The sequence below is a fragment of the Papaver somniferum genome, chromosome 7 (assembly GCF_003573695.1).
Source record: "Papaver somniferum cultivar HN1 chromosome 7, ASM357369v1, whole genome shotgun sequence".
Classification (NCBI taxonomy): domain Eukaryota; kingdom Viridiplantae; phylum Streptophyta; class Magnoliopsida; order Ranunculales; family Papaveraceae; genus Papaver; species Papaver somniferum.
The window spans coordinates 19,976,078-19,993,835 of NC_039364.1; the positions used below are offsets into that span (position 1 = coordinate 19,976,078).

The following is a 17,758-nucleotide window of genomic DNA, read 5'->3' on the forward strand; positions in this document are numbered from 1 at the left end:
AAGAGTTTCTTCAACCGAAGTGAAGACTTTTGATACCAATATGCCTATAACAGATAATTAAGCCTATTTATTTCCGTTTAGATCAAAGATCAAGGCGTGGAAATCTGTTTGCAAATTTTTGCACCTAGGATCTCCTTAAGCTCATCTTACCTTGAGGAACGGGGATGACTAGCTGGAGCTAGCTACCTGTTTTATTATTATTTTCTACGGAAAAAGTCGATAAATTTGTACACAAAACTAATAATTAGAACACCGCTGCCACGGTGAGACGGGCCGACCGAAAAAAACACAACACCGCTGAATCATAATTTAAAACAGAAATTCTTAACTGGCCGAGAAAAAAACCACGCAAGAAAAACCGCCTTTCACAGCCCATCCCCTGCACGTCTCCAGATGACGCGGGCCCACTGGGATCCAAAAAAAAAGAAAAGAAAACTGTGAGAGGCGGTTTTAGCCTGATTTCTTCTCTCGTATATAGAGAAGCACTGAATTTAAAATTAACGGATTACTCTTACTTAGCTGACACGTGTTACTTATAAGCTGTCTTACATATATATTGTATATGATACTGTACAAAAGAAATTTGGCCGTACTTTTTTCTTTTCTTTTAAAATCCCCAACTATATTATAGTTTTGGTTTATCATTGGAATTTTCATTTTTGTTCATGTCTGCATCGTGTTCTAATTGAAGGGAATTTCATACCAAGTTAGGTTGCGTGACGTTAGGAGTGTTCTAATTCGTGAACACTCCTAAACGAGTGTATATTTCACATTTTAATCTCTATCCTTGATTTAATTTAGAGTGTTATGTAACGAGGATCATGATTCTAAACATGGAGGGTAATGGGCCATCAGTTAAATAATCAACCAATCAGAAAAATATGTGAAATATACACTCGTTAGAGAAGTGTGACCAGATTTGGACTCTATTTATTCACACGACTCCACGTCCACCGATACAGACACATGGGTTCCGCTGAAACGTGTCTTCCATCTGTGACGCATGGGCAAGTTGTTAGGTGTAATCAATTATAAGAATTTTGGATAGTTTTGTCATTTAATAAAATGAATACCTATCTTCATCCACTGGCTCTTCGAATTTGCAGCCGGCAGTCCGCCATGACCACACCTAACTTCATCTTTCAGTCATCATGGAGCAGGCTCGTATTGTATGATCTATTCGATTGGAATTAGAAGTTGATTATTTTTTGTATATCGATTAGTAGTTAATGGTATATTCGATGGGATTGGATATTTGGATTAGGCAATTATCTTTGATTCGATTAACTTTTGAACTGAAGGAGGTGGAGAGGACTGTGGTGGTGGAGCCGATGGAAGAAGATGAAACTGAATGTTATGAAAGTAATGGTGGTGATGTTTATGCTTTTGCTGGAATGTAATGGTGATGATGGTGTTTTTCTGGAATTTAATGGCGGAGATTCTGGTGGAGGTGGAGGCGCTGTTGGTGGTGGAGGAGCTGTCGGTAGATATGGTGTCGGATCTGTGGGTAGTTGTGGATGTGATGTTGGTTTTGTCGGAGGTGGTGGATGTGGGTGAAGAAATGTGATGGTGAGAGTGCTATCCATAGAGGTGGTGGCGTTGGTGTTGCTGGCGGAGAAGGAGAAATAAGATTTGATAATTGCAATTGCAATTGCAACTGCATTTTTCGTTCGATTGTGGTGTTGATGTTGCTAGCGGAGAAGGAGAAGAAGGGTGGTGGATCTGTCAGTGGAAGTGAAATTGGAAAAGGTGGAGGAGGGTGGCGGTGGGGACTTCAATTTTCTGTCGATTGTGGTGCTGATGTTGCTGGTGGAGGAGGAAGAGAAAAAGGGTGGTCGAGTTGTTTGCAGAAGTGAAATTGGAGGTGGTGGAGGAGCTATCGGTGAAGATGGGGGCGGATCTGTAGGTGGTCTGAATTGATGGTGACGATGGGATAAAGAGAAAATAAGAGATCGATTCAGGAAAGAATGAGGGCTAATTTCGTCTATGAAAAAGTAACGAAGCTACGGAATCTCAAATCTTTTTTTTTGTCAAATTGAAAAATTTCGTTACTCTACTACATTTGACAAAAAATTGGCCATAAAAGGACCCTCCGGTGGGTCGGCCCAATTAACTGATAATTAGATGCAAATTTTATTTTTTTAAGAACCATTTTTTAGGGATCATGGTTTTTTTTGAGAGGATCATGATTTTATTAGGCCACCTTTCCTATAGTTATAAGGGATGTCCTAAAACATTGAAATGACTAACCTATTCTTAACCTAATTTAATTAAAACCAACGCAATAACCACCTATATATATATAACCACCACCTCCTTCCACCATCGTCGATTATCACCACCACCACCAACCACCGATTACCACCACCGCCGCCCACCACCGATTATCACCACCACCAACCATCGATTATCACCACTATATATATATATATAACTTAATTTAAAACATTAACAAAGATATTCTCACAAACCCATTACTTGTCATTCGTTTTTGGTTGAATAAATGAGAAGTAATCATCAAAATGAGTTGGAAATGGAAGTTGCAGAGAGGTTTAATGGAGGGTTTTTTTCAGAGAAAAGTTCGGTTATCAAGAATTAATTTTTTCTTAACCGAACTCAGAGTTCGGTCGATTCGCAAAAAAATACTTTTAACCGAACTCCTTGTATTAGAACAACATAAGTCCATAAGTTCGGTTCCTTCGCAAAATAAGGATATCACTGAACTTTAGTTTACGAAAATAATGAGAAGTCCACAAGTTCGGCTCGTTCGCAAAAATGTTAAGTTTTCTTTGTAACCGAACTCTACCTTTGAAAATTCGTAACCGAACTCTACCTAATTCGTCAAGAAATAAATTTAGTAGTAACCGAACGTTTACCTAATTGCATATATGCATATATATAAGCCCAGTTCGGTTGATTCGCAAAATATGTTGAAGCTTGCGAACCAACCGAACTTCTAACACTAGGTTACTTTTAACCTGCAGTTCGGTTGGGAACTTGGTTGCATTGAAGTTTGCGAACTAACCGAACACAAAAGATGTACCCAAATAAATTGTTAAGTTCAAAGTTCGGTTACCTACCATTTTATCCTAGGTAACCGAACATTATACTGTACGACCAAAACCTCCATTAACGAGCGAGTTCGGTAACCTGCGTGTTTGGAAAACGTAACCGAACTATACTTTCAGGTGTGTTCGGTTACATGTTCTTGACATATGGTAACCGAACTGGCCCAAATCTACATAAAAATTTTCATTTTTTTTTAAAGTTTGGAGCAATTCAACCAACATTATCCAAGTTTGAAGCATACCTGGGTACCCAGATAACCTTCCTCCGGTTGTGGTTGGTAAAATCCATCGTTTTTCATGTTTTCCTTTTTCATCTTCTCTAACTTTACTCTCTCAATAATTCTACTTCTTTAAAAAAAAACCATCTGATTTTTTAATCTCACTAATTATCTTTAACTTAATCATCTCACTAATCATTACACTAACTATTATTAACACTAACTAATCATCACCTAAAATTAATTAGGAGGATAATTTAGGTATTAATATAAATATCTAGATAAGGGGTGACCTAGATTTACTTCTAATGTCTTTACCCAAAATAAAACCATGCCCCCCTCCAAAAAAAAACCATGGTCCCCACAAAATCGTTCCTTTTTAAATTTGAATATTAACAAATGAGTGGGCCCAAAATTTTTGCTTAGGTAGATTTTAAAAGTTGGCACAAAATAAAAGTGTTGTTACAAGTTTACAAAGTGATTTCGTTGGAACAAGATAGAAACCTGTTTTGAGGCATACTCAATTTTTTTTGAGGCATACTCATTCATTACACCATTTAAGATGGGTTTATAAGGGGTGTCTAAAGGTAGTTCAATTACCTATATATCCTTAAACAATTTAAATTACTAGAACGCCCTTATCCTCAAAAACCTAAAATCAAAAATCAAAATAAACTTTAAACTTAAACATCTTGGACTCCAATTCAATCAAGAAATTGATCAAGCAAAGCAAACACGAATCAAAGTGAGCGATATTGAAGTGCGAAATCCAAACCTCAATTGCTCTTAGATGTATTTTAAAATGTATGTGTAACAAACCCATCTTGTTTTTGATTGATTTTATTTTGCTTGATCGATAGAATATGAGTTCAAAGATGAAATTAGGGTTTTCAGAAGATCAGTTGGGCTGATCTTGGAGTATCAATTTTGAGCCGAACCTAGTGTATGATTTAGAGAAACACTATGTTCGGCTCACGCGACTTTGCTAAATTTTGTTTGAATCAGCCGAACCTAAATTTGTCAGTTTCAGAGTGAAGTTCGGCTGACAACTTTTCAGCCGAACCTCAATTTTTTAAAAATATACCTAGGTTCGGCTGACAAGTTATCAGCCGAACCTAGGTATATTTTCAAAAAACGGAGGTTCGGCTGAAAAGTTATCATCTGGTCAGTAGATTTGGGTTTTAAAAATTCATTTTTTTGAAAGATTCAACTTATAAAAAGAAATTAAACCTCGTATAGAAGTCTACCTCTGATTTGAATCACCCATTTTGGTCACTTTTAATCACTAAAATCTCAAAATTCAAAACCCAAGTTTTTTCACTTCTTCTTCTTCCTCTCAAAAATCCCAACTCTCTCACATAAATTTGATTTATCTACTAATTCACCACTATTAATTTTATTTTTAATCAATCCTTAAAATTCCTAGCTAATCAAATCTAATTATAATCATTAATACTAATTATGTAAGGGTAGTTATGCCATTATCAAAAAAAGTGGATAAAGAGTGATGTTGTTTTTTATTTAGTGATCCTATTTTGGCATTATATAGTGTGCCTCATAAAAAAAAATTAAGTATGCCTCAAAACAGGTTTCAAAAGATAACCCCAAACGGGCCCGTCTTCTCTTCAAATTTCGAGCGAGTTCATGAGAAACTAAAACCAAACAGGAGACTGAGTGGGAAATAGTCTCTCTGCAGTCTGCACACGAAATGGCTCCTCCTCCCAAGGTTCTCATGGTGAGTATTCTTCCTCGATCAGTCTTTCTTTCTGTTCTGTATTCTTCTTTAGGGTTTATCTTTGATACCGCTTTCTTTGATGTTGTTGCTATATCAGGTTGCTGAGAAACCTAGTATAGCTCTTTCGATAGCTTCAGCACTTTCTGGTGGTCGAGTAAGTTCCTTTCTACTACATCTTTTGATTTCAATTTACAAAAAATAAAAATAAAAATAGGGTTATTATGACTTTCAAAGTTCTGGATGGAGTTTCGAACGATTTTTGGCCAGTTATCAGTTTTAGGTTGAGTTATTTTTAGGGTTTGCATTGCTACCTGTAATTGCTTAAATTTCAGATGGGAAAATTGTGCTGGACACTTATTTGTAATTCATGTAATTGTAGAGTTAACTTGAAATCAGTTTAGTTCAACACTTAATTTTTGTTGATAAACGTAATCTAAAAAATTTCTCAATGTTGAGTTGAACTTCCTAAAGTCTATTTTAGACTCTAGATTAACCTAGTTTAATATAATGTTATAGTAAGCTTCTGTTTAAACACTTCAATATTTAGTTGATTTCTTTTCCAGTTTCTTTTTTCTTTTTCTCGTGGATTGTCTTTATTTTCTATACGTGGTTTAAAATAACTACGTAATGACTTATTGGATGGGAGCCTTGAGTGTCATACGGCTGAAAGTGCCCCTTGTCCAATCTTGTTGAGGATGCTCTGCAACATTGTCTGACTACAAGCCAATATCTGAATTGTTTCTCATTTGAAGTAGTCAACACTATTGTTTCTTGTTGTGGTATTTGTTACATGTTGATACCGTCCATGAATTATAATGTGTATCGTATTAATGCTATAGATGTCAACGCGGAGAGGTAGTACCGATGTCCATGAATTTGATGGAACATTTCAAGGATCTCATGTGCAATATAAAGTGACGTCTGTCATTGGACATGTTTTCAGGTATCCGTTCTCCTTGTTTCACTAATGTGGGTTAATACCAAGTGATCCAACTAAACTATGTGATTTTGTGAAATTACTTTGAGTAGTCCCCACAATTTTTTGCTGTCAAATATTTCATTGAAATATTGTTTTCTTGGTCATCTTTGTGATGATTTATCTGGCTTGAGTTTCAAAAAAAATCGGATGAGTTTTATCATTTCGCGGATGGATTTGTTCCTAACCATACATCTAGTCTCACGTCAGTTGAAAAACATGCATTGTAAGTGTTGATGCAAAGTTATAATGAGAATGCTTTTGTTCAGTTGTAGTGATTTGGATCTTCATACACTGCAGTGCTGTCCATTTTCAATTGACTTAAAGAAATGGACCAGATATGATCAAATTTGTTAGATGATTTTGATAATATTTTAAGTTAGCATTATGCTAGCTATAAGCATTACACCTACAAAAGTCATACAGTAAACATGATTAACTCGTGAAAGAGAAGGTTGCCATTGGAGTGAGAGGCATATGAATATTTGCACTCCGTTAACTTTTCATCTCTAGCATTTATCAGACTGTCTGAATGTGAATATAAGTGCTTATGAACAATTTGTTACGGAATGGTTGTAAATTTTTTTATGGTGTAATACTATATGTTGCAGACATGCATTTTATTGAGAAAATAAAGTTCTGAAATTGTATTTTCCCCTATCTTAGTGTTGATTTCCCACCAAAATATCAAGACTGGGCAGTCACTGATCCTCTAGATCTCTTCAGCGCTCCAATTTTAAAGTCAGAATCAAATCCCAAGGTTAGGCTCTTAGCTTATTTATTCTGTATTCTGGAAACCTAGATTATATTCTTTTGGCTTTTGGCATGTCCTGATATTTTTCTTGATGAAAGGCTCATATACGTAGGCATTTAAGTCAAGAAGCTCGTGGGTGTGGGCATCTTGTACTATGGTTGGATTGTGATCGCGAGGGGGAGAATATTTGCTTTGAAGGTAATTCTTTCTTCTTTCTTCTTTCTTTACAAGTTATATGGCTATGGAGTGTAAGTCTCACCACTGAGCAAGGATACTGATATGTATGGGGTTTAAAGTATCATTCAGTTTGTATTTCTAGTTAGGTAGTAGGTAATATGTGTCTATTGTGTTTCACCACTGTTTTATCATTGTTAAGTTTTGCCTTATCAATTGGTAACAAAATCATAATCACAAGAATCTATGAGTATCGATTACCACAAGATCGAATGGCTTTGATACCAATTGATAAGTGCAAAATTTGTCGAAGAAGGAATTTTGTGAATTTAGAAGGATAAATTAGAGAGAAGGGATGAATTCAGGCGGAGAAGGAAAGAATAGCCCGCATCAGAGAGAGAAACACAGATAGAGAAACACCATCCATATGCATGCTCAATAACTCCGTATCATATATATGTATATATATTGCGCACAGTAATTACTCTCTAACTACCTTATAGTAGCCATATATTCCTACCATACCAAATATCCTTACCACACCATACCTATCAGAAACCAGGGGTAGGATCACACACAGATTATTTCATGTTCATATTGGTATGCAGACTTAGTATGAAAAATCAGAAATGACAAAATTGTGGGAATAAGCTTCAATTACACATTTGATATATGTGTTTTATGCATTTTGAGTAGTTAATTACACATATATTAACTGTTTGATATATGTGTTTTGCACTCGTTATGAATTCGATTCTTTATATGCCAAAATTAATAGATAAATTGGAACGTGTTCTGAAAATATGCAACATGCTTTTACTATTTCACTTTGTCTTAAATGGTTGCTTTACCCTAACTCCTGAAATCATGTCATTATTGTAATAAACAAAATTAATTTTAATTTGACTACGAACTAATTTAAGAATTAAACACATTGTATGATGTTCTGAGATGTGTACTCTCCAAAAGTAGCTACTCAGATGTGAGGAGGATGAGTTAACGGGGGTAGTACACATAATTGCAGATGATTGCAATTTCCTTTCTTAAACTTGTATCTCAGCCATGTCCGGTGAAAAACAATGTTTCGGTAATATTGAACGTCTTTTTGAATTGTTCAGTTATGGAGTGTACTGGAATTCATGGAAAAGAGGCTGGGAGAAGAGTTCATCGTGCTCGGTTTTCTTCTGTTACTGAGAAAGACATACTAAAGGCATTGGACAACCTTGTTGAACCTAATAGAGATGAATCACTGGCTGTAGATGCACGACAAGAGATAGATTTGAAAGTTGGAGTCGCATTTACACGGTTTCAGACTGGTTACTTTCAAGGAAAATATGGAAATCTAGACTCAAGAGTCATTTCGTATGTTGTACTCCCCTTGTTATCTGCTTATTCTCTTTCTTTTGCTAACTCAACCCCGGCTACTCTTGGTGTTATCTTAGACACTAGATAATCATTTTTTATTACTGCTTGTTTCAGCTATGGGCCATGTCAAACTCCTACTCTCGGATTCTGTGTTCAACGGTATATACAAATTACAGCTTTTAAGCCAGAAAAATTTTGGGTGTTGCATCCTTACCTATTAAAAGGCGGCTATGAGCTTCAACTTGAATGGGATCGCAATAAGTTGTTTGACTATGATGTGAGTCTTCATTTAGCTAGATATTTGGTTTTCCTCCCATTTGAGTTGATCATGTTTAAGGTTTGTTTATGTTTTCATCTTTTGATATAACAGGTTGCTGTGATGTTTCAAAAGTTGGTAATGGACGATGGAAGTCTAGAAGTTATTCATATTTCTTCGAAGGAAGAGACCAAAAGCCGTCCTCCAGGTCTCAACACAGTGAATATGCTTAAGGTAATAAAATCAGCAAACCTTTATCCTTTTAAATATAAAGTGTTAAAAAGCCTTCATCTCACTCAAACAAGCAGAGCCTGTGATTTTTTCTCTGTCACCTTATTCTTTTGACTTATGTCATTTTCGAACAAGTGCGGACCAGTTGGAATAATATGGAAAAACACACAAAAGATAATGCTAAGCACAAGATCAACTATCCAGCTCCCATAAGTACTCAAATTGTATATCTTACCACCTGTGAAACTGAAAGAACTTGGTTTAAAAGAATGTAACTCTCTTCCCTTTTGTTAAGGATCTGTGTCTAGCCTTAATCTACCCCCCAAGTTACAATACTACCAACCAGAACTTCATAACTTACTATTTATGTTTATGGTAGCACTTTCTTTTGCTATTTGTAAAATTTTGGTCCTTTAATACTTGAATAATGATAATCATTAAGAAGCTTAATTATGTGATGGTTTATCTTCTTAAAGGTTGCTTCAAGCGCACTTGGTTACGGACCCCAAATGACGATGCAACTAGCGGAGCGTTTGTATACTCAAGGATTTATCAGGTTTCCCCTCCCTCCCTCTCACATGTTTATTGTGGGCATGCTACAGTTTTTATTTTATGTAAGGCTGCCGGAAGTTTATGAAAACACCACTTCAAAACTTTGTGACCAAGATACCCTTAAATCATGTTTTCTTTTACCAGAGAACTTTATTTTGAAACCCTAAGTATCTAAACAGATGGAACTCAAAGGCAAGCTGTGTCACAACTTTTTCCCTGTAATCGAAATATTGCCTTTTTGTGTTTCTTATTATCGAAGGTTTTGCTTTTAGGTTAGCACTTTAGCTGCACATACTTTAGTTAATCAGTGCATTCCTCATTTCTTAAAAAAAATTCAGAATATATTCATAACCTCTTGGGTTCATGATGGTACTCGCCAAGCCTATTTCCAACCTACACATGCCAACTCTCTATCTTTATATACTGTTGTGGTGAAGTCTATACCAAAACATTCTTACCTGATGTTAGTCGTTTCTTGGGAAGATGCAAAGATATTTTTGTGCTAACATGTGAGACTCTTATATGATTCATTTTGTTCAACACCCCAACAACAAAGAAAAAGAAAGCTACGAACGGGGCTTGGGTTATGTATAGTATATGAGTTCCTTGTTTACTTCATATGTTTCATGCTTACACCATTGTTGTCGCACTGATGTTATGGTTGTTCAAACTGAGGTGAAACTTGTCCAAGAATGCATGAGTATTTTACTGTGAGGCCTATAGTTTTTTAAGTATATGTAACATAAATGATTTCTCCATTTCTTCCTTTTTTTCTTTCTTTCTTTTGTCTTCTTTATCTAATAATCCTATTGCTTATGAAGTTATCCGCGTACGGAGAGCACTGCATACCCTGCCTCATTTGACTTTAAAAGCACCCTTGGAGCACAACTTCATAATCCAACATGGGGAGGTTATGTACGGGCTCTTTTGGATAGTGGCTTTCATAAACCGAAGTCGGGAACTGATGCAGGTGATCATCCTCCCATTACTCCAATGCGTGCAGCAACTGAGGATATGTTAGGCAATGATGCTTGGAGACTATACCAATATATTTGTCAACATTTCATCGGGACTGTAAGTCCTGATTGCAAACATGTGAGGTAATACTTTTAGTCTTTAGTCGTTTCTGCTGCTACAAGTCCTTCTGTTTCACTAATTTGATAAGACTTATACAAGTTGTTGACTTTTGGCGTTAAAGTTGTTACCGCGTTGTTCTAGTTTATACTCTGTGTGTACACGAATCATCATCACTGTTTCTTTGGTGTTTGTTTGTGGTTGTTGTGCGCTAGTGCTTTCTACTCCATATTGTAAAAGAATCAATATGCTGTACTAGTAGATTTCAGACATATTAATTCTTATTAGGGCATAATTTCTTCCTTCCAATTTTCAGTTTTGTGTCTTCAAGGACACTCTTTGTAGTATGAAGATCTTTTTTTGTCTTACAAACTACATTTTATAGTTTCGTTGGGGTTGTAAGCCCTGACGCATCTTTGGACCTACAAAAACAAAAATGTGGAACAAGTTGATCTCAGATTCTCGAATACCCCGAAATTTAGAGGTTTTTATATCTATAATATTTTGTCCTTGTGATTAATGCAGGACAAAAGTAGAACTATCTTCTGGTGGGGAATTGTTCTACTGTGTAGGTCAGAAGGTTACAGTGAAAGGGTTTACATCTATTATGCCTTGGCTGGCAGTAAGTGAGAAGAATATTCCTCAGTTTACAAAGGGAGAGAAAGTAAATATTATGAAAGTTGAACTATATGAGGTACATCTGTAAAACTTCTACTTAATGTTGGGGCAATTTTCAAGGGTTAGTTTCTTAAAACTGCAGACACTCTGTTAGTTGTTGGTTAATGGGATTGATGTGATCACCTACTATGCTGAACCCATACAAATATTTGTTTGTAAGGATTTTCTACTGCCACTGAGTTTATTCTGATATGGAACATTTAAAATCTCAGGGTAATACCTCACCTCCAGATTACCTCAGTGAGAGTGAGCTGATATCCCTAATGGAGAAGCATGGGATTGGAACAGACGCATCTATTTCTGTACATATTAACAATATATGTGAGCGAAATTTCGTGCAGGTTCGAAATTCCCCCTTATAAATATTGTTCACTCTCTTTGTAGTCGAAGTTAACAACCCATAACATCAAAAGGAGATCATACTCTCGGATGTCTCTTAACCTTGTAAATATGCATCTCATTTTGAGTTCTTCATGGAATTAAAAGTTAATATTGATTATAATTCTTCACTGATGTATGGTTTGCATCTTAATTGCAGGTAAATGCTGGAAGGAGGCTGGTCCCAACGGCCCTTGGGATCACTCTTATAAAAGGATATCAGTGCATTGATCCTGACCTTTGTTTACCAGATATCCGCAGCTTTATTGAACAACAGATTACCCTCATTGCTAAGGGTCAAGCAGATCATTCTCATGTTGTGCAACATGTATTACAACAATTTAAGCAAAAGTTCTCTTACTTTGTTAAGCAGGTAATGAAATATTATGAACCTGTTGTAGTCTTTTTTTCAATTTTGCAGTGTAAAACATATATGTTGTAAGTTTTCTGCTTCTATTAAACATTTTCTGTATCTTTACTGTAGATTGATAACATGGACGCTTTGTTTGAAGCTCAATTCTCGCCACTAGCAGATTCAGGGCGTTTACTCAGCAAGTGTGGAAAGTGCACTAGATACATGAAATATATCTCGATCCAGCCTGCCCGTTTATATTGTGGGACATGCGAAGATGTCTATTATCTTCCACAAAAAGGCACAATTAAGGTACATTGTGTTATATTCTTTCATTGCTGGCATGTGCGTAATCTGTTGATAAAACTGCAATCCAGGTTTTCTTGATATGGTTACATAATAATATGACTATCAGACTACACTGAAAATTTCCTGCCTCGTCCTTACCTTCCCCTATTTCTTAGTATATATGGTACATTACATGAAAATCCCCATAAATGTAGAAAAGCTATAGATAACAGACTTACATGGCTACTAAAAGGGGTAAACTTGAAGCATATATTGCAGTTAGGTCTTAGAAATTCATTAAAAGCGGGTTTTTTGTTATCTGAAATTACCTAATCTCTAAATAGTGTTGGGATGATGTTAATATTGGTTATCAGATTTTTCGGGAACCTGTATCCATGTGCATCGGATTAGAGCAAGCACTCTGAAATAATTGATAACCAGGCCCTGGCTAGTGAAACTGTGTATCCGTATAGGCCATAGGGCGGAAACTCATTATCCACCATTATCCTTCATATTTATGCTTTTTTGGTAGTGGCCCCAAAAATCTTTTAGACGGATACTGAGTATTTGTTAAATAATCTTGTTACTGCATTCATAATCTAATCTAGTTTTCAAGTTGTATTCTAATGAAATAATTGATGCTTCTGTAGCTTTATAAAGAAATTGTATGCCCTCTGGACAATTTTGAGCTATTACTCTTCTCGCTGGTGGGGCCAGAAGCCAAGTCGTTTCCTCTGTGTCCTTATTGCTATAACAATCCTCCATTTGAAGGTATCGAGACACTTTTTGGTGCTCAGAAGCAAGGAAGTGCAGGGAAGTTGGGTAAGGGAGCTGGAATGCCGTGTTTCCTCTGCCCGCATCCCACATGCAAACATTCTCTGATTGCCCAAGGAGTTTGTGCTTGTCCAGAGTGTACCGGAACCCTAGTTCTTGATCCAGTGAGCGCTCCCAAGTGGAGACTCTACTGTAACATGTGCAACTGCCTAGTCTTCCTTCCTGAAGGGGCCCATCGGATCTCAACAACTCGCGATCGATGCCAAGAATGTGATTCTACAATTATAGAAGTGGATTTCAATAAGAAGACGACACCTTTAAGCGATGGAGCTACTTTGCACGTTGGATGTATTCTGTGTGATGAGCTGTTGCATTCGTTAATTGAAATGAAGCATGGGAGGTCATTTTTCAAAGGTAGTGGCAGAGGTAGGGGGAGAGGAAGAGGGAGAAGAGGCAGAGGGAGGGGTAGAGGAAGAGGGGAAGATCCCAAGATGAGTTTCCGGGATTTTTGAGATTGATTAAAGATACATTTTTCTGCCCCAACCATCAACAAATGAGCATCATGATAATCGTTTCCATCATAAACAATGCTCCGTCTTGGACCTGTAAACAGATGACTCGAAGTAGAATTTCAGTGTATCCAGAGCTTTTATGCTTTCAACAACATCTAGAGGGGCATCGGGATTAAACTTGTTCAATTAGCTACTTTGATTACGTTTTTATTCATGTCGCTGTATATATGTTTTTTTTTCAAAAGATTCCAAGATAAAATTTAGTTCAGGCTTTTCAGCTTGGAGACAAACTTAGTTCACTAGCCCTGCTTCTCAGCTCTTTTCTATTCACGAAAATGGTGACAAACACAATGACAATCTGGATCTTCACAATTTTCTTTATATCCAGAAAATCCTAAATTTCTCATTTCAAATTGAGTAAAATTTATTCAGAAATGCATTTATCGTTCTTGTTCAATCTATCTTTCACCGAATTATGCTTTTGAATCTTGATCTTGTGGAGAAATAAATTGTAGGTTGTCTTTATTTTGCTGGTTTGTTCGGTGGGTTGTGGGTTTCTATCACATTAGATGCCAGGCTCCAAATTTTACAATTGTTATGCTTCTGTTTTTGTGATTTGATTTGCATTATTCAAGGCCATGGAGAGTTGCACAGGTTTCATTGCAACAAAGTGTAGGCCGTTCGTAAAAGTTACCGACTGCCTCTTGGAAGATTGGGGGAAATTATCTTTAAAGGAAACCCTGCATCGACTTCATTATAATGAGGATGAAGACATATTGCACCGGGAACCGTACAGTATTTGAGATGACTGGATTAAGATGCAACCAGTTTCTGCTTAGAATTCGGAAGATGTATTTTTATGGTTACTGGTGCTAGCCTACTTTCTATTTTTTTTAGCATTAGAGTTAGCATAAGCTGCATCTGGGAAATTACGTAAATTTGAAGGCAGGAAGTTTCATACAGCTATACCCAAGTGTTAGATATAACACAACTCAAAAATCTTAATTCAGATCAGACAACGACATCTGTTAAGACCCTATGGCTCAATCCATACAGATGAATAAACCATGACGATATCGAAAAATAACTCTGGCAAAAATAAAATAAAAGAGGAGATAAAACCCACTGATTTGTAGATAAGAGCAAAACACACTTCACAGGTGAAAGCATCAGTGGAAAATCTAGGGCAACGAGCCAGTTTAGGTAGCTAGAAGAGTTCATTATCAACAAATAAGCAACTGCTGTTCATATACAAAGAGTTGCTAGACCTTCTCTGAATAACAGCCAAAAGAGCAGAGAGATGATATTAGACCAAGAGATGGATATACTTGGTCCCTGCCTTACTTGGCTATGTATCAGCTAGGTGATTTTTCAGTTCTAGGTATGTACATGCATGTAATATTCGGACCCTGACTAACCATAAGTATACATAGAGATATAATAGAAGTGGTATACCACTTTACGTTCATAGTTCTAGCAAAAAGAGCAGTTATCACTGGTTACAAGTCACCTGGGATTACAGCTGAAGGAAGCTTCAGATCTTGTGCATGCCCATTTAATTGCTGCATGAAGAGCTTGGTTTTCACCTTGCTCTGCATCTAGAGCTGAACCTGGGATAGTTCTGGCACTAGAAAAGTTTCCTGCAATACTATTAAGAACAACACCAACACATAAACTATGATCGCTTGCAGATTAGCACTCTCTTTTACTTAGGTTTTGTTTATTTTTACTTCTGCAGATTCAAACATACAACTTACTGATTTGTAGATAAGAACAAACACACTTCACAGGTGAAAGCATCAGTGAAAAATCTAGGGCAATGAAGCCATTTTAAAACTTACTGATTTGTAGACAAGACAGTTCACCATCAAGGTATCAACAAATAAGGAACTACCATTCCCATATAACAGAAAACACAAAGTAACATTTCCCACATAACAGAAAACTCGAAGTTACGGTTCAAAAAGGAAAAAAAAGCATGAAATAATTCTAGAACAAGCCTAACTTTTGATTCTAATGCAAATCAGATAAAGTCTAAAAGAAGCTTCAATGACTTTAGTTACTCTGAGGGTAGCCTTCGCCTTTTCGCATAATCAGCATCCCTTGATCTCGACCGCCTATGCTCCTCATGTGATATACGTGACTTGCTGTGAGAACTTGATCCTCTTCCCCTGTCCCACTCAGTCTCGTGCTCTATATCACGTTCTCTATATCTATGATGCTCCACGTATCTCTCTTTCTCCTCTCTGTAACGATCCCCCCTATCACGGTCCCTTTCCCTCTCTCTTTCACGGTCTCTTTCCCGATCCCTGTCTCGTTCTCTTCCCATATCTCTATCATCACGATGCCTCCTTTCTGGCCAATCGTGATCATGACCCACATCTTTTTCCCTTGGCATGTCCCTCTCAGGTGCTGGTGGCTCTCTGTCATCTCTATACCTTCTGTCAGGAGGAGGAGCCCCCGACCAATCTCGCTCAGGAGCTCTTTCTTTCTCCTTCATTGTATTTGGCCAAGCAGCTCTTTCATGAATCCCCTCCCCGTACTGTTCAGATGCAGCTTCCTCCCCATAACTGGAGTCTCCCACTCTGCCAGCAGGTTCTTCACCACCCCATGCAGCCATACTGGGATCTTGCCACATTCCCATGCCAGGACCCTCAACACCAGCTGTGGGCATCATTCCCATCCCATTAGCAGGCATATTTCTAAAGAAAGCAGGGTTTACGTGAGGAGACACTCCAGGTAATCCTACATTACCCACTTGAGGAAATGGTGACATCATTCCTGGAAAAGGTTGTGCAAGGCCACGAGGGAAACCTCCAAAACCACCCATTCCCATAAACGATGGATCAAATCCCTGTCCCATCATTGTTTGAGGATGCATCATTGGTGGAGCTGGCGCAAACCCATTAGCTCCATTCCCCATGATACCTCTACCTCCCATTCCACCCATTCTGTTCCTCATTGGCCCAACTTGTCCTCTTCCCTGAGCATTACCTCTTCCTCCCCAATTGCCTCGTCCGAAACCACCTCTATTCCCTTCGACGCCTTGGTAGTTTGCACCAGTGGATATGGTGTTGCCTCTACCTGCTCCAGCTCCCGCATCAGCAACTCCTCGTCTTCCTGGAACAACAGCTCCCTGATTTTGGGCCATATTCTGATTCTTATTCAACTGAGCCTCTCCCATCTTCTTAACAGTGAAAGGTGAAGCAAAAGCTACAACACATGGCTTTCCATTAAAGAGATGCCCGTTCATCCCTTCCTTACAAGCTGCTGTGGCAGCAGGATCAAAGAACTCAACCTGGCAATACCCTTTCGACTTACCACTGGCTTTCTCATCAAAGAATTTCACCTCCTTGACAACCCCATACTTATAAAGTTCTGCTTCAAGCTCAGCATCAGTTGTCCACCAATGCAGCTCACCCACATAAAGAATCGTTCCACCATTGACATTTCCAGCCGCATTCATGTTTCCTCCATTAACAGCATTCACCATCGGACCCCCTTGCCTATAAACTTCATTTCCAGCATTCATCATACCAACTCCATGAGGTTGTTGTTGTACTGGCACTAATCCTTGCGACGGCATACTATGCTGAACCATTTGGTTGTTGTCTACTTCCATTTTAACTGGTGCTGCTTCCATCTTCACAGATGTGTGATTCTGACCTAACGAAACTCGCATCCCACCTCCACCACCACCACCAATTGAACCCATCCCATTATTCTCCCTAAACCCTAAATTCTGATAACTAGGAGGAGGAGCCCCGGAACCACCAGACTCTAAACCACCACCACCACCGCCCCCTAAATCCTTTTCCATCTTAACTTGTAACCCACCACCACCAGCACCAGCACCACCAACAACACCAGGAATAGAAACCCTATTAGCTGAATAAGAAGACTCTGAAACGGGTTGTTCAATTTTAACCCCGTCTTGCTGTTTAAACCCTGAATCTTCGATTTTAGGATGAAGGGACTGATGAAAACCTTCACCCACATTAACATCATTATAAAGATCTTCATAATCATCATCTTCTTCTTCTTCACCCATGAAAGCTTCATCTGCTACAGCTGAAATAACTTGGTTTCTATCTCCTCCTCCTTCACCGTAACCTCCATCAACTTCATCCATAATTTATATAAATAATAAAGACTGAATTGATACAATTGATTATGTAAAATATTTATTCATCAAATAAAAGATTTAAAGATTGGAACTTTTTACCTGAGAAATACGATAAGAGAGAGACAGAGCTCTGAAAGAGAAAGAAACCCTAGAAAATAAATAATCTGAGAGAGTTTTGAGACAAGGGGGAAACGAAATCCTTTATTAAGTCACACTCTAGGATAAAATAGCGAAATTGATAGAGGCT

The 17,758-nt window shown here is 37.6% G+C and overlaps 3 protein-coding genes across 3 annotated transcripts; 2 read left to right on the forward strand and 1 right to left on the reverse strand.

Annotated features, from left to right (window-relative positions):
- Positions 1-1,365: 1,365 nt before the first annotated feature.
- LOC113294297 (putative glycine-rich cell wall structural protein 1) lies at positions 1,366-1,856 on the forward strand. The gene is made up of 2 exons (XM_026542694.1): positions 1,366-1,549; positions 1,696-1,856. Exons 1-2 carry the CDS (start codon positions 1,366-1,368, stop codon positions 1,854-1,856), a joined length of 345 nt encoding a protein of 114 aa, XP_026398479.1.
- Positions 1,857-4,884: 3,028 nt separating this feature from the next.
- LOC113296624 (DNA topoisomerase 3-beta-like) lies at positions 4,885-13,824 on the forward strand. The gene is made up of 15 exons (XM_026544930.1): positions 4,885-5,021; positions 5,119-5,175; positions 5,861-5,964; positions 6,664-6,757; positions 6,850-6,949; positions 8,044-8,287; positions 8,405-8,567; positions 8,661-8,780; positions 9,254-9,333; positions 10,151-10,429; positions 10,929-11,097; positions 11,294-11,422; positions 11,620-11,832; positions 11,944-12,123; positions 12,750-13,824. Exons 1-15 carry the CDS (start codon positions 4,995-4,997, stop codon positions 13,383-13,385), a joined length of 2,595 nt encoding a protein of 864 aa, XP_026400715.1. The 5' UTR covers positions 4,885-4,994; the 3' UTR covers positions 13,386-13,824.
- A 1,359-nt stretch (positions 13,825-15,183) lies between these two features.
- Positions 15,184-17,683, reverse strand: LOC113296625 (cleavage and polyadenylation specificity factor subunit 6-like). The gene has a single exon (XM_026544931.1). It carries the CDS (start codon positions 17,515-17,517, stop codon positions 15,445-15,447), a length of 2,073 nt encoding a protein of 690 aa, XP_026400716.1. The 5' UTR covers positions 17,518-17,683; the 3' UTR covers positions 15,184-15,444.
- Between the last annotated feature and the right edge of the window lie 75 nt (positions 17,684-17,758).